The sequence below is a fragment of the Bufo gargarizans genome, chromosome 5 (genome assembly GCF_014858855.1).
Source record: "Bufo gargarizans isolate SCDJY-AF-19 chromosome 5, ASM1485885v1, whole genome shotgun sequence".
Classification (NCBI taxonomy): Eukaryota; Metazoa; Chordata; class Amphibia; order Anura; family Bufonidae; genus Bufo; species Bufo gargarizans.
In genome coordinates, this window is record NC_058084.1 from 319,664,211 (window position 1) to 319,681,800 (window position 17,590).

At 42.6% G+C, this 17,590-nt stretch overlaps 1 protein-coding gene across 1 annotated transcript in view; it reads left to right on the top strand.

Annotated features, from left to right (window-relative positions):
- LOC122939434 (collagen alpha-1(XXI) chain-like) overlaps positions 1–17,590 on the top strand; it is a 99,704-nt gene that overhangs the window by 69,466 nt on the left and 12,648 nt on the right. Inside the window, exons 19-21 of the mRNA XM_044295501.1 lie at positions 15,315–15,368; positions 15,457–15,510; positions 16,737–16,808. Of these exons, the coding sequence (XP_044151436.1) occupies positions 15,315–15,368; positions 15,457–15,510; positions 16,737–16,808 (180 nt within the window). The remainder of the gene's footprint in view (positions 1–15,314; positions 15,369–15,456; positions 15,511–16,736; positions 16,809–17,590) is intronic.

The following is a 17,590-nucleotide window of genomic DNA, read 5'->3' on the forward strand; positions in this document are numbered from 1 at the left end:
ATAATCTCTTGAAGAAAAAGTTAGTGGACCTTGAGGATAGGTCACGAAGATATAATGTGAGAATAATTGGGATTCCAGAGGGTGTGGAGGAGAAAAACCCAACCGAATTTATACAGAAGTTAATCCTTGAGAATTTCGGGAAGGAGTCATTTTCTTCCTTTTTTATGATTGAACGAGCCCATCGGGTCCCAGGGGGAAAACCAATTCCAGGGAGACAACCTCGGACATTCCTCGTCAAGCTACTGACTTCAGGGGACAGAGATATCCTCCTGAGAAGGGCAAGGGAATCCCCACCGGTTATATATAACGGGACTAGATTGGCTTTTTTTCCCGACTTCTCGAAAGATGTACAAGAAAAGAGACGCACATTTATGATCGTTAAAAAGAGGCTAAGAGAAAGGGATATTAAATATTCTCTCATATTCCCAGCCAAATTGCGGATTGTTTTTAATGATAAAATCTTTTTTTTTGACACCCCAGAAGAAGCTGCGGACTGGCTTGATCGAAAGAATTGATAACTCAATTGGGTTATGTTTTGGTGGGAATAATTAGTACTATAAGGGGCTTATACCCCCAAAATGTACTTTTCCTTTGCTTCTTAATGAGGATGGCTGAGTGGGGGGGAAGGTGGAGGGATGGTCATAGGAAAGAAATCTACTACAAATGTGGTGGATTGCTTGTAGGTGGGGGGTGGGGGGAGGGGGAGGTGGGGTTGGGCTGTGGTGCGTCAAAGTAGGTGTGGTTTCCCTTTTTTTGGTTTTTTGTTCTTTTTTCTTCTTTCTTCTATTTCTCCATTTTGACCTTTCATGATGACGCTGATTAGAATTTTTGCGTGGAATATACGTGGCTTGGGGGATAGAGGCAAGAGACAAGCGATTTTTGACTTGACACAGGCCCACTTACCAGCAATAGTATGCCTGCTAGAGACCCACCTTACTGAGGAGACCACTAGAGTGCTCGACAGGGGATGGGCTGTGCACACGTTCCATTCTACCCTCTCCAACTATTCGAGAGGTGTCACGGTGTTGATACACAGACTTATTGATTTCGTCTGTGAGGCATCCTCTGTCGACCAACAGGGGAGATTTATTTTCTTATACTGTAAGATAGGAGGGAAGATATGTATTTTGGCCTTTGTCTATATTCCACCGCCATTTTCTTTCTCGGTTCTTAATTCTCTTTTATTATTTATGGATAAATGGCCAGAATGCCCAACATTGATTATCGGCGACTTTAACTGTGTTATCGACCCTCTTCGCGATAGGATTTCTACGAGTGCTAGGAGTGACAGTACGGTCCAGGGGTCCCCCCTGGCACGGTTCTGCCTGGAGGCTGGATTTGAGGACGCTTGGGAACATCTGGGACAGGGGAAAAGGGCTTTCTCATGCTTTAGTAAAGCAGGTAAATCGCTGTCCAGAATAGATCTTGTATTGATAAATAGTAAATATGTGAATCAGATAAAGCGAATGAAATACGAAACAAGGTCAGTATCTGATCACTCTCCGATACTACTTGAATTATGTCTATCTCAGGAAAGATATATACCAAAATCTCCTTTTAGATTAAATCCCTACTGGTTATCAGTTATAAAGACACATGAAACAATTCAAAACGAAATAGGTCGATTCTGGGAAATTAACTACGGTTCAGCGAAAACTCAAGTAGTATGGGATACTTTCAAGGCGTATATGAGGGGATTGATGGTTAGTAACATTGCGAACCTTAGACAGGAATATGGAAAGAAACAGAAAAATCTAAAAGAACACGCAGTGTTAGCAACAGAATCCTTCTATAGGAATAAGACGGAGAAGAATAGGCAAAATATGCAAAGAGCCACACAAATATATGCTAATTTTTTATTGGATAAGGCCCAACAGAACCTTTTTTTTAAAGGGCAAAAATACTTTACAGAATCAGGCCGACCTGGTAAACTCCTTTCCAGGGTAATCTCCAATCAACAACCCAAAAAACATATAGATAAACTTCGTTTGAGTGATGGTAGGATAGTCACTACACAGGGCCCGGTGGAGAAGGCCTTTCTTGATTATTTTACTGATTTGTATAAAGCTGATTCTAACATCACAGATGATAAGATAGATCTCTATTTAGATAGGATCAAGTTTCCAACTATTACTGAGTTGGAAAAGAAAGCACTAGAAATGGAGGTCTCAATACAGGAACTTGAGGGAGCTATTAAACTATGTTCGGCTAACTCCACCCCTGGTTCAGATGGGCTTCCATATGAATTTTATAGTAAATATGGGGACTGCATTCTTCCCAGACTGTTGGAGGTCCTTGCTGAATCAGTGGAGGATGGGATGTTGCCAGATTCAATGATGGAGGCCATAATAATACTAATACCGAAAAAAAACAAGGACCCCTTAGAATTAGAATCATTTAGACCAATTTCACTGCTTAATGCAGATGTAAAGCTCCTTGCAAGGGTCCTGGCAACAAGGCTTTCCAGGGTCATCTCCTCCATTGTCCATCCGGATCAGTGCGGCTTTATCCAAAATAAGGGTACACATCATAATCTACACCGGCTCTTCTCCAATATTCAGGCCCCGGGGGGGACTGCCCGCTCCATCCTGTCATTGGACGCCTCCAAGGCCTTTGACAGGGTGGAGTGGCGTTTCCTCTGGAAGGTTCTTGCAAGGATGGGCTTTGGAGAAAGATTTATACGCACTCTTAAGCTACTGTATAGATCTCCAAGGGCAAAACTGAGTCTTAATGGAATCCTGAGCGGCAGTATTGATTTAAAGAGAGGCACCCGCCAGGGCTGTCCATTATCCCCCCTGCTATTCGATATTTATATCGAACCCCTTGCGATGGCCATCAGGCAAGATGATCAGGTTAAAGGATTCGGTACGTTAGGAACACAAGACCGCATCTCATTATATGCAGATGATGTTCTGTTTTTTATAGATCATACGGAAACTACTCTTCCGAGGATCATTCATATGGTTAAATTATTTGGTGAGGTGTCTGGTCTTTGTATAAATTGGGCTAAGACCAGTTTACTCCCAATAGACCCTCTGTCACAGAAGGAGGTTCCTGGTATACAGTTGGATATTGTTGATACTTTCCAATATTTGGGTCTGACTATATCGCCTCGGGTTGAAAATTTTCTACAACTTAATTTGATTCCTATAATAGTAAAGACCAGAGCTAAAATAGGAATCTGGCTGAAACTTCCCCTATCCAGAGCTGATCGAATCTCATTAGTTAAAATGGTGATATTACCACAATTTCTCTATGTGCTCAGGAATACACCTATTTGGATACAATACAAACACTTTAAACTTATTGAAAGAATAATTAATGATTTAATATGGGGAAGAAAGCGAGTTCGAATTAAGTTGGAATATTTGTATAAATCCGTGGAGTCCGGGGGTTTAAATCTCCCCTACTTTAAAGGGTACTTTATTGCAGCTCACCTATTGAGGTGTTATGAATCAGAGAACAGCGCACTCTTGAGGAAGCTGGTAACTAGCCATGCTCATAATAATATTTTTACTTTGTTGGAATCCGGTTTATTGAAGAGTTATGAGCACGGCTATAGAGAAACTATTAATCTACTTCTGAAAATGTGGAATACAACTAGGACATGGTTGAAGGTTAAGGGTTCATTCACATTTACGCCTCTTTGGCATAATTTCTATTTACAAAGCTTAGATGATATTGCAGCTGACATATTTTGGCAGAAGAATAAAATTTTATATATTTCACAGGTAGTTAAAGATAGAGAAATTAAATCCTTTATAGAAATGACACATAATATAAGAAATCTTTCATGGTTTAGGTACTTTCAACTGCGATCTGTATTATCCAGTTTGGATGATAAGCGATTGTTGGATATAGATAATTTATCTTTTTTGAATGAGTGGGTAGGGGGTGCACTTGTTAAAATAAAGATTTCAAATATATATAAGTTATTACTTAAGGCACGGTTTAGTGATACACAGTCACCAGGACAAAAAGCCTGGGAGGCGGATTGTCCGAACTTACAAGTAGAAGGTTGGGAGAATATTTTTGGGAATTTGGTTTCAGTATCCCAGAACTTCAACCATGTTTTAATACAATTCTATATTTGTCACAGATTATATATTACTCCCGTATGGATGAAGAAATGTGGGTTAAGAGATATGTCCAACTGCCCCAAATGTGACATTGTAGGAGCGGACTTCCTCCATATGATATGGACTTGTCCAGAACTTATAAACTACTGGAATAACATCAATAACTGTATTATCTACAAATTAAAAATTCGAATTCCTTTTGAACCACAAATATTCGTGCTTAATGATCTCTCCAAATTAAAAAATCATAAGTATCAAAAGATTTTCCTGAGTAGAATATTGATGCTGGCTAGAGTACTGATCAGCCGGACCTGGTTTGCCCGTTCCATTCCAGACATCAACACATGGATAAACCTAACCGATAAGGTTAAAAACTACGAGAAAATTTTATATAAACGGAGGGAGGTTGAGGAACAGTGGAACAAGATATGGGATGGCTGGAAGATTGATTGATTAGTCGAGGTCAAGTTGGTTTATTTACGGGGGGCCTGCTTTGACGCACCACAGATTAGGGATTAGGGATTAGGGGGGAGGGAGGGGAGGGTTTTCTAAATGAAAGAAAAGATGAATTGAATATATTATAATTATACATAATTAGTTGGGACACTAAGAATTGAGAGATTGTAAAAATGTCTGTAAAAAATGTTTTTGTAGTGTTTTTTTCCAATAAATCTTTAGAAGCAAAAAAAAAAAAAAAAAAAAAAAAAAAAAAATGCCAACTTTGTATAAAAAAAATGGGGAAAGTTGTCTTTTGCCAAGATATTTCTCTCACCCAGCATGGGTATATGTAAAATGACACCCCAAAACACATTCCCCACCCAACTTCTCCTGAGTACGGCGATACCAGATGTGTGACACTTTATTGCAGCCTAGGTGGGCAAAGGGGCACACATTCCAAAGAGCACCTTTCGGATTTCATCGGTCATTTTTTACAGATTTTGATTGCAAACTACTTCTCACGCATATGGGCCCCTAAAATGCCAGGGCAGTATAACTACCCCACAAGTGACCCCTTTTTGGAAAGACACCCCAAGGTATTTTGTGATGGGCATAGTGAGTTCATGGAAGTTTTTATTTTTTGTCACAAGTTAGTGGAATATGAGACTTTGTAAGAAAAAAATAAAATAAAAAATAAATCATCATTTTCCGCTAACTTGTGACAAAAAATAAAAAGTTCTATGAACTCACTATGCCCATCAGCGAATACCTTAGGGTGTCTACTTTCCGAAATGGGGTCATTTGTGGCTGTTTTCTACTGTCTGGGCATTGTAGAACCTCAGGAAACATGACAGGTGCTCAGAAAGTCAGAGCTGCTTCAAAAAGCGGAAATTCACATTTTTGTACCATAGTTTGTAAACGCTATAACTTTTACCCAAACCATTTTTTTTTTTTTGCCCAAACATTTTTTTTTATCAAAGACATGTAGAACAATAAATTTAGCTAAAAATTTATATATGGATGTCGTTTATTTTGTGCAAAATTTTACAACTGAAAGTGAAAAATGACATTTTTTTGCAAAAAAATCGTTAAATTTCGATTAAAAACAAAAAAAGTAAAAATGTCAGCAGCAATGAAATACCACCAAATAAAAGCTCTATTAGTGAGAAGAAAAGGAGGTAAAATTCATTTGGGTGGTAAGTTGCATGACCGAGCAATAAACGGTGAAAATAGTGTAGTGCAGAAGTGTAAAAAGTGGCCTGGTCATTAAGGGGGTTTCAGCTAGGGGGGTTGAAGTGGTTAAAGGGATATAAACACAGAAAAATAATACTTGGTGTAATCTATAGACCCCCCCCTAACATCACAGAGGAGATAGAAATGCAATTGTATAACCAAATAGAGCGGGCTGCACAGGCTGGTACAGTGGTCATAGTGGGAGATTTTAACTTCCCACACATTGACTGGGGTCATGGTTCTGCCTCAACCACAAAGGGGAGAAGATTCTTCAACTTAATGCAGGACCACTTTATGGGCCAGTTTGTTGAAGCTCCCACTAGGGGCAATTCTCTGTTGGATCTGGTAATTTCGAATGATGCAGAGCTTGTTGGAAATGTTACTGTTCGAGAAACACTAGGTAATAGTGACCACAATATAATTATATTCCTCCTAAACTATAAGAAGCAAACTCTCTACTAATTTCCCTGGGTTGAGGGCAGCATTTCAGGGCATAGACTGGGTGCAGCTACTGTCAATAATACTGACGATAAATGGGAGAGCTTTAAATCCACATTGAGTAATTGCACTCAAAAATGTATTCCTTTAGGTAACCAGTATAAACAGCTAAAATTAAACCCCCTATGGCTTACTGTAAAAAGGGCAATAAAAGACAAAAAAGGGCATTAACAAAATACAAATCTGAGGGGTCAGCTGTAGCATTTTAAGTTTACAAAGGGCTTCATAAAATCTGTAAAAAGGAGATAACATTAGCAAAAATACAAAATGAACAGCAGGTGGCAAAAGAGAGCAAAACAAATCCCCAAAAATTATTTAAATATATAAATGCTAAAAAACCAAGTTCTAAGCAGGTAGGTGCCTTAAACAATGGTAAAGGGGGGTAGTCACTGAAGATAAGGAAAAGGGAGAATTACTAAATGGGTTTTTAGCTCTGTATATACAAAAGAAGAGAAAGGAGCTGATATCTGTGGTGCTGGGGCTGTTAGTACATCCAGTAATATACTCAATTGGCTAACTGTAGATATGGTCCAAGATAAGTTAAATAAGTAAAATGTGAACAAGGCTCCAGGTCCAGATGGATTACACCCAAAAGTACTTAAATAGCTTAGTTCAGTCATTGCTGTGCCCCTGTTTATCATTTTTAAAGATTCTCTAGGAACTGGTACAGTGCCAAGTGATTGGCGCAAATCAAATGTAGTGCCCATATTCAAAAAAGGATCTAGGTCCTCCACAGGTAATTACAGACCTATAGGCTTGGAAAGTATAGTCTGTAATTGGATTGAAAACTGGCTGAAGGGCCGTGTCCAGAGAGTTGTGGTCAATGATTCCTATTTAGAATGGTCCCGGGTTATAAGTGGTGTACCCCAAGGTCCTTTATTATTTAATTTATTTATTAATGATATCGAGGACGGGATTAATAGCACCATTTCTATTTTTGCAGATGACACTAAGCTATGTAGAACTGTACAGTCTATGGAAGATGTCCATAAACTACAAGCTTACTTGGACACTCTGAGTGATTGGGCATCAACTTGGCAAATGGGGTTCAATGTGGATAAATGTAAAGTTAGTCATCTTGGTAGTAATAATCTCTGTGCTTTATATGTCCTAGGGGATGTAACACTGGGGGAGTCACTTGTAGAGAAGAATTTGGGTGTCCTTGTAGATCATAGATTAAATAACAGCATACAATGTCAGCTGCTTCTAAGGCCACCAGGATATTGTTATGCATTAAACGAGGAATGGACTCGTTGGGCAGGGATGTAATATTACCACTTTACAAATCATTGGTGCGGCCTCATCTGGAATATGAAGTTCAGTTCTGGGCACCAGTCCATAGAAAGTACGCACTGCAGCTGGAAAAAGTACAGAGGAGAGCGTCTAAACTGATAAAGGGCATGGAGGGTCTTAGTTTTGAAGAAAGATCAAAAGAATTGAATTTATTTAGTCTTGAGGAGAGACGTCTAAGGGTGGACATGATTAGCCTAATATATAAATGGGCCATACAAAAAATATGGTGAAAAACCATTCATGTAAAATGCCCTCAAAAGACAAGGGGGCACTGCCTCCGACTGGAGAAGAAAAAGTTCAGTTTCCAGAAGCGTCCAACCTTCTTTACTGTAAGAACTGTGAATCTGTGGAATAGACTTCCTCGGGACGTGGTCACAGCAGGAACAGTGGACAGTTTTAAAAAGGGTTTAGATTAATTCTTAAAAGCGAACAACATTAATGCTTATATAAACATGTAGAAATGTGAGTCTCATTTTGCATCCCCACCTATCCCTTAGTTGAACTTGATGGACTTACCGTATTTTTAGCCCTATAAGACACACTTTTCCCCCCCAAAGTGGGCGGGGGAAACGTTAGTGCGTCTCATGGGGTGAATATAGGGAAAAGAAAATGTCTGGCGCTTTGCTTATTACGGTACCTTGCTGCCCCTGCTCTGCCTCTCAGTCTTGATACGTGCCTGCTCTCCTGGCTACCTGCACTGTCACTGCTTTAAGAGATGTGTCCTGCGTGCTGTGCCCCTGCATGCTGTTCCCTGCCAGAAAGTGATCTAAAAGGTACCCCTAATGACCCCAATCCTAATAAAGTGACCCCCCTAATAAAGTGACCTCACTCCTAATTAAGTGACCCCCCCTAATAAAGTGACCCCACTTCTAATAAAGTGACCCGTCTGATAAAGTGACTAGAGATGAACGAATTTTATATTTTGAAAATTGCTCATGCTTCGTTTGGTGGTAAAAGCAAAATTGTGTTATGGATTCTGTTACCACGGACCATAACGCAATTCTATGACGGAATGCATAACGGAATGCCTTTAGAGGCTGTCACGAGGGTGTCAAGAGCCACGCCTGACTCCGTTGTACCCGGGGTCAGGAGGTCGCAGCGGTTGGCTGCACACTCTATGTCAGATAGGGAAGTTTCCTTATTGTAGCTTTCTGGGTTTGCTTTACAAACCTTTTTGGCTCACTCAGGGATCCGTAGCTCCTTCTCTCAGCTGTTCCTTGTCCAGCACTCCCAATCCTCCTTATATTCCCCTCTCACACTTCTCTGGTTGCCAGATATAGAGCTTCCTGCCTGGACATCTATTCTGACCCACTGGAGCTGTGTTGCTGCGTTCTCTGAGTGTTGCCTTAGAACGCTACCCTCCGGATCCCTGTTGGACCTTTGTGGACAATTGTTGCCGTCCACCTGGGTGTTTGTGTTTGTCTGTCCTCTCCCTGGTGTTTCCCTCTTAGTGCAGTGGTGAGGACTAGCGATCCCACCGGCCCGTTCATTATCTAGGGCTCATTTCAGGGAAAGCCAGGGTTTAGGCACGTGATCGCCGCACGGGTGAGGAACCCGTCTAGGGACGACAGGGCAGGCAGGTACCAGCTGCAAGGTGAGTTAGGGGTCACCACCTTTCCCTCTCCCTTGTGCAGGGCTTTCCCTGTTTTCCTCCCTGTGTGTGTTGCCGGTCATTACATTATATCTGGCCCTTATTTTTGTGTAGGTAAAAAAAAAAAAAAAAAAAAATTTTTTTACCTACTTAGAATCCAGTATGGATCCAATTGCTGCTCTGTCCGAACAATTTCATGGCCTGTCTTTGGAGGTGGCAGGATTGAAGGCGTCGGTCCTCCAGCAACAGCAGCAATTACAACAGACCGCAAGCCCAGCGGTTGCTACTGGTAACCAGGTTGTTGCGGAACCCAAGGTCCCTCTCCCTGACAGATTTTCTGGGGGAAGGGACAAGTTTTTGACGTTCCGTGAGGCCTGTAAACTATACTTTAAACTGCGTCCTTACTCCTCTGGTAATGAAGAACAGCGGGTGGGTGTTGTTATTTCCCTGCTGCAGGGGGACCCGCAGTCCTGGGCGTTCTCTTTACCTACTGATTCCCAGGCTCTTCGGTCAGTGGATGAGTTTTTCGGGGCCTTGGGTCTCATATATGACGACCCTGACCGAGTCGCACTGGCTGAATCAAAATTACGGAGACTCCTACAAGGAGAGCGGCCGGTAGAGGAGTATTGCTCTGACTTCCGTAGGTGGGCTACGGATACCCAATGGAACGACCCGGCTCTCAGGAGTCAGTTCTGCTCTGGGTTATCCGAAAGGGTTAAGGATGCGCTTGCATTGTATGAGACCCCCTTTTCCCTTGATGCAGTTATGTCCCTTTCTATCCGTATAGATAGACGCCTTAGGGACAGGTTGAAAAAACCGGAGCCATTGATAACCCCTCCCAAGCAGCAGTTAGTCTGTACGGACATAGACGAGCCTATGCAGCTAGGAGGAACTACTCGTCAGGTCCGTCCTCCTGAGGTTCGCCGTAGGCGTGGGGGTTGTTTTTTTTGTGGGGAGAGGGGTCATTTCATTAACGTCTGTCCTTCTTTCCTCAGAAACAAAAAAACCGTCGGAAAACTACTAACCCCAGGCTGTGTGGAGGATGTCAGCCGGGGGGTATACGTTTCCTCCATACGTACATCGCAATTTTTGTTGCCAGCGGTTATTGTTTTTGGTGATAAGACAGAGACTGTTTCTTTCTTTCTAGACAGTGGAGCAGGGGTAAATTTGATAGATGCCCATTTTGCCCGCACTATGGGTTTGTCTCTCTGTACGTTACAGAGACCTATTCCCATATTTGCTATAGATTCTGCTCCTCTGTCTCAGAGAAACCTCACCCACATCGTTCATAATTTACACCTTCGGGTAGGGGACCACCATAACGAGATGCTTTCATGTTATGTTCTGGAGGGGCTTCCCACTCCGGTGGTGCTGGGCCTACCCTGGTTGGTAGCGCACAATCCAGTGGTGGATTGGCAGGCCAGGGAGATATTGGAGTGGAGTGAGCCGTGCAGAGAAAATTGCTTAAATAGCAATTGCTTAGTCGCCTCCATAACTACCCTACCTACATTTGTTTCGGACTTTGAGGACGTTTTTTCTGAAAAGGGTTGTCAGAAGTTACCACCTCATCGTCCTTATGATTGCCCGGTTAACCTCATTCCCGGCGCAAAATTACCCAAGACCAGGTTATATAATCTTTCAGGTCCAGAGAGACAAGCCATGAAGGATTATATCTCCGAGAGTTTGGCTAAGGGACACATCAGACCCTCTTCTTCACCCGTGGCTGCAGGGTTTTTCTTTGTTAAAAAGAAAGATGGGGGCCTGCGTCCTTGCCTAGATTTTCGTGAATTAAATCGGATAACCATCCGAGACCCATACCCTCTTCCTCTCATTCCTGACCTGTTTAACCAGATTGCGGGTGCTAGGTGGTTCTCCAAACTCGATCTTAGGGGGGCCTACAATCTGATTCGTATCAAGGAGGGGGATGAGTGGAAGACAGCTTTTAACACCCCTGAGGGGCATTATGAAAATCTAGTTATGCCTTTCGGCCTGACCAATGCTCCTGCCGTCTTTCAACATTTCGTTAATGACATTTTTAGTCATCTAATCGGCAGGTTTGTGGTAATATACCTAGATGATATCTTAATTTATTCGTCTGATCTGAAAACACATGAGGAGCATGTCAGACAAGTACTACAGGTCCTACGGACGAATGAATTATATGCTAAAATTGAAAAATGTGTTTTTGCCGTTCAGGAGATACAATTCCTAGGTTATTATTTATCTGCGTCAGGTTTCCGTATGGATCCTAGGAAGGTCCAGGCAATTTTGGATTGGGATCTTCCTGAGAACCTCAAAGCACTACAACGGTTCTTGGGCTTTGCGAATTTCTATAGGAAATTCATTAAAAATTATTCGGTGATCGTAAAACCCCTTACTGACATGACTAGGAAGGGGACTGATTTTTCTAAATGGTCTGACGCCGCTAAAGTTGCTTTTTCCTCTCTAAAAGAGAGGTTTACCTCAGCACCTGTACTAGTCCAACCTGATGTCTCTCAGCCTTTTATTGTTGAAGTCGATGCATCAGAGGTGGGAGTGGGGGCTGTGCTGTCTCAGGGTCCGTCTCCTGGCAAATGGCGTCCTTGTGCTTTCTTTTCTAAAAAACTATCTGCAGCGGAACAGAACTACGATATTGGCAATAGGGAACTGTTAGCTATTAAACTTGCGTTTGAGGAGTGGCGTCACTTTTTAGAGGGGGCAGTCCACCCCGTCACTGTGTTTACGGACCACAAAAATCTGCTGTACCTCGAATCAGCTAAGCGTCTCACCCCTAGACAGGCTAGGTGGTCGCTATTTTTTACCAGGTTTAACTTTGTGATTACCTATCGTCCTGGGGTAAAGAATACCAAGGCTGATGCACTATCTCGTTGTTTCCCTGGAGGGGGTAATGTGAGTGATCCGGTACCCATTCTACAAAGAGGAGTAGTTGTCTCTGCGGTACACTCTGCCTTGGAGGGGAAGGTGTTAGAGGCCCAGGGGGACGCCCCGGTCTCTTGCCCTTCAGAGAAGTTGTTTGTACCGTTGAACCTACGTCTCGAATTATTAAAGGAACATTATAATTCGGCACTTGCTGGGCACCCGGGTAGTAAAGCAACCTTAGAGCTATTGTCTCGTCGTTTTTGGTGGCCAAGGTTGCGTCAGGATGTATTGGATTTTGTGTCTTCTTGTTCTACCTGTGCGCGCGCAAAAGTTTCACATACACGTCCTGCAGGGTCTCTATTACCACTCGTCATTCCCAATAGACCATGGACACATCTGTCTATGGATTTTATCACTGACTTACCTTTGTCTGCGGGTAAAACAGTGATTTTGGTAGTAGTGGACAGGTTTAGCAAAATGGCACACTTTATTGCGTTACCCGCACTACCTAATGCTAAAACTCTTGCTCAGGTATTCGTCAGTGAGATCGTGAAGCTTCACGGGGTCCCCTCCGATGTTGTTTCGGACCGGGGAACCCAGTTTATTTCTAAATTTTGGAAAGCTTTTTGTTCCCGTTTAGGGGTTCACTTGTCCTTTTCCTCAGCTTTCCATCCTCAGTCGAATGGACAGACTGAGCGTACCAACCAAAACCTGGAGACATATCTAAGATGTTTTGTGTCTGAAAACCAAGAGTTGTGGTCGTCATATTTACCGTTAGCTGAGTTTGCCATAAATAATCGCCGTCAGGAATCCACTGGCAAGTCACCTTTTCTTGGTGCATATGGTTTTCATCCCCAATTCTGTACTTTCAAAGAGGGGGGGTCTTCTGGGGTTCCCGAAGAGGAACGGTTTTCGTCATCTCTTTCATCAGTATGGCAGAAGGTGCAAGCTAACTTGAAAAATATGGGAGGTAAATACAAATGCATGGCTGATAAGAGACGGTCGCCAGGTCCGGACCTAGGAGTGAATGACTATGTGTGGCTGTCTACAAGGAATATCAAGTTGAAGGTTCCCTCTTGGAAACTGGGTCCTAGGTTTATTGGTCCTTACAAGATTGTAGCCATCATCAACCCCGTGGCTTTTCGCCTGGAGTTACCTCAGACTTTTAAAATCCATAATGTCTTTCATAAGTCGTTACTCAAAAAATATGTTCCACCTCTAGAACCGTCACCGCTGCCACCCCCTCCTGTTGTCGTGGATGGTAGTTTGGAATTTCAGATATCCAAAATTGTTAATTCTCGTCGGGTCCGCCGCTCTCTCCAATATCTGGTGCACTGGAGAGGTTACGGTCCCGAGGAAAGAATGTGGGTTCCTGCGTCTGAGGTAAACGCCGACAGGCTAGTCCGGATTTTTCATGCCTCTCATCCTGAGAGACCTGGTCCTGAGTGTCCGGAGGCCCCTCGTAGAGAGGGGGGTACTGTCACGAGGGTGTCAAGAGCCACGCCTGACTCCGTTGTACCCGGGGTCAGGAGGTCGCAGCGGTTGGCTGCACGCTCTATGTCAGATAGGGAAGTTTCCTTATTGTAGCTTTCTGGGTTTGCTTTACAAACCTTTTTGGCTCACTCAGGGATCCGTAGCTCCTTCTCTCAGCTGTTCCTTGTCCAGCACTCCCAATCCTCCTTATATTCCCCTCTCACACTTCTCTGGTTGCCAGATATAGAGCTTCCTGCCTGGACATCTATTCTGACCCACTGGAGCTGTGTTGCTGCGTTCTCTGAGTGTTGCCTTAGAACGCTACCCTCCGGATCCCTGTTGGACCTTTGTGGACAATTGTTGCCGTCCACCTGGGTGTTTGTGTTTGTCTGTGTTTGTCTGTCCTCTCCCTGGTGTTTCCCTCTTAGTGCAGTGGTGAGGACTAGCGATCCCACCGGCCCGTTCATTATCTAGGGCTCATTTCAGGGAAAGCCAGGGTTTAGGCACGTGATCGCCGCACGGGTGAGGAACCCGTCTAGGGACGACAGGGCAGGCAGGTACCAGCTGCAAGGTGAGTTAGGGGTCACCACCTTTCCCTCTCCCTTGTGCAGGGCTTTCCCTGTGTTCCTCCCTGTGTGTGTTGCCGGTCATTACAGAGGCATTCTGTTATTCATTTCGTCATAATAGAAGTCTATGGCCTTCATAACGAATCCGTCACGTTTCCGTTATGCAGGGGAGTAAAAATATTTTTTTCCTATTTTCACCCTCTAAAACCTAGGTGCGTCTTATGGGCAGGTGCGTCTTATGGGCAGGTGCGTCTTATATGGCGAAAAATAGTGTGTGGCGTTTTTTCAACCGCATTAACTATGTGACAATGTAACTACCAGCAGGAGTATCTCATCATGCCTGTCAGTGTCTTAGAAACAGATCTGCTGTGTTTGTTTTAAAAAAAAAAAATTTTTACACCAAATTTGATTGACATCACCTAGAGACAGGTAGCCATTTTACAACATCACCTAGAGACATGTTTGTTGGAAAAGTTTCATTTTTCAATTGCACTATTTTGGAGTACATATAAATTTTATGATTTGCTTTTAAACAAAGTTAAACTAGCACCTCCAAATAAGATAAAATAAATGTACAAATGCATGCTACCATGACTGATATGCAAAAGCAGCAAACAGTACATGTAACAGCAAATTGCTCCATGCACAAAGAATCATGCAAACATTGTATACATTAATTTTCCTGAATTGTAGTGCTGTACTTGCTGTACATGGAAATTTTAGGATTTTTGATAAAAATTGGGTGGGGGGGGGGGGGCAGCATACACTAACTGCAAGGTGACCTCTTTTGAGAACCTACACTTACCTGTGTGTGTTGTGGTCCTTCAAACAGCTGATCATTGAAGTTACCAATTGCAGGATTTTAAATTGATGACTTACACTGAGGACAGGTCATCATCAATATCATGAAACTGGACAATTCTTTTCATTCCAAAGAACTGTGGTTTCCACTTCTCTTTGATGCCTAGAATAGTGAAGTAAGTTGTAGTATTCCATGGGGGAGATTTATCAAACTGGTGTGAAGGAAAACTGGCTTAGTTGCCCAAAGTAGCCAATCAGATTCCAAAGGAGCTCTGAAAAATGAAAGGTGGAATCTGATTGGTTGCTTTGGGCAACTAACCCAGTTTTTCTTTATACTAATTTTGATAAATCTGCCCCATTATGTGATACAAGAACTGTAATCTTGACTGACCTTCCTCCTCCGTGGAGGTCACAACCATTACCAGACCATCATCACATCATTGTGTTTTTCATTTCTCATGATTTTGTTTTTATTTATTGCAGGGTGAAAGCGGGGCACCTGGACTTCCAGGAGCAGAAGGGCCACAAGGGACAAAAGTAAAATGCTGCATTTTTTTATGCATTTTCTTTTGATATTTGTTCTAGAAATTTTTTCTTTTTAAACAATTACTTTTATGTATGACAGGGTTTCCAAGGTGATAATGGGCCTCCAGGGCTACCAGGCATCCCTGGAATAAAAGTAAGTGCACAGTTATGGTTGTCTCCATGAGAACTTCCTCCAGTGGAATGTATATTTATTATTGGCCCCAAATATATGTTAATCACCCTGATTTTATGAGCAGTGTTTAACTGTTTTTCAAGTTTGTGCAAGGATTTATTTATGAAAACCTTATACAGTAAAAACTAGGGATGTCCCGATACCATTTTTTTTAAGACCGAGTACCGATACTTTTATTTATTTAGGTACTCACCGATACCAATTACCGATACCAATTATTGTGTGGTAATGTTTTTACAGCAAATTTCAATTTCATTTAGTCATAGGGGAGATTTATCAAACCTTGTACAAAGAAACAGCGGCGCAGTTGCTGATAGCAATGAAAAAAATTAAAGCTGGAGTTTGGTTGCTATGGACAACTGCTTTACTTTTCCTTTGTACAAGGAAATGGGCATATAATAGTGATTCCCAACCAGTGTGCCTCCAGCTGTTGCAAAACTATACCTAACAGCATGCCCAGACAGCCTTTGGCTGTGCGGGCATGCTGGGAGTTGTGGTTTTGCAACAGTTGGAGGCACACTGGTTGGGAAACACTTGCATATAAGGAGGGGAATGGTCATATGAAAGGAGAGAATGGGCATATCCACAGTGTTTCCCAACCAGCGTGCCTCCAGTTGTTGCAAAACTGCAACTCCCAGCATGCCCGCACAGCCAAAGGCTGTCTGGGCATGCTGTGAGGTATAGTTTTGCAACAGCTGGAGGCACACTGGTTGGGAATCACTATTATATGCCCATTTCCCCCCCCCCCCCACCTTATTTTATATTCACAGTTTGAACATGAAATGGAGAGAAATTAACTGAATTTCTCCTCCATTTTATGCACCATACCCACCTGGCCTGCTGTAATTCTTCCCATGCGGATGCACCAGAGTACTGTGAGGAAGTGGCTTCAACTCCCAGTGCTAGACAACCGCATGGAACTTGGGAGCTGCCGCACAGAAGTCCCGCCCCCACGGTGATCAGCTGGGACACGCTGCCGTCCCCATGCTGATCGGCTGGGAGCACCGCTGACACGGGACCCCCCGTCACAGCCACCATCCCCACCGCTGATCATCTGGGACACAGTGGTATCGGCGACATTTGCACGAGTTTAAGTTCTCGTGCAAATATCCGGTATCGGTCCCGATATTGATACTGGTATCGGTATTGGGACATCCCTAGTAAAAACCATTGATTTATCTTTGTAGGGTCAAAGAGGGGATCCAGGTTTGCCGGGCTTAGAAGGTTCAATGGGAAGCCAAGGGCCAAAAGGATGTAAGGTAAATTGTAAAATAATGTTATACTTACTAATTTTTATATATACCACAAATGTTAATTTAAATTTTCATTAGTTGCTAATAAAAACAAAAGTCATCGATTTCTCTGCAGACTAGCCAAGTGTTGCAATGGTGGCCTTTGCCCGACACCGTCCAGCTTTGTGGCTTATCTACTCCCCTATTTTCGTTAAGATGGCTGAATCATTGCATGAAACAAGTACTTGTACAGTATCTTCTGTGTCACCCCTATCACCTCATAGATTGAAAGCTCTGTACTCTTGTTTTAATTTATTGTGATGTAATATAAGATTTTGTTTGTACATGAACCCTCTGATTGTAAAGCACTTTGAAATATGTTGGCGCTATATAAATAAAGATGATTAGTATTATTATTATAGCAGTGAGAGGATGAGAAGTATGACCAGCAAATAATACACTGAAAGAGTAGGCAGAAAGTTAGGAAGAAAACCAGGAGAGAAGCAGTGTCCTTGATGCCAATAGAGAAGAGCATATTAAGGAGAGGTTTGTGGTCTACAGTGTCAAATGCTGCAGACAGATCCAGAAGAATTAGTAGAGTAGTTGCCATTCCTTTTTTCTGTCAGAAGATCATTAGACACTTTGGTAATGGCAGTTTCTGAAGAGTAGAAAAGTCAGATTGTTATTGGTCAAGGAGAGAATTAGCAGAGAGGTAACTTATTAGGCTAGAGTAGACCAGACGTTCCAGAATTTTTTAGAAATAAAGGGGAGATTAGAGAAAGGTTGGAAGTTAGTAGCACAAGTTGGGT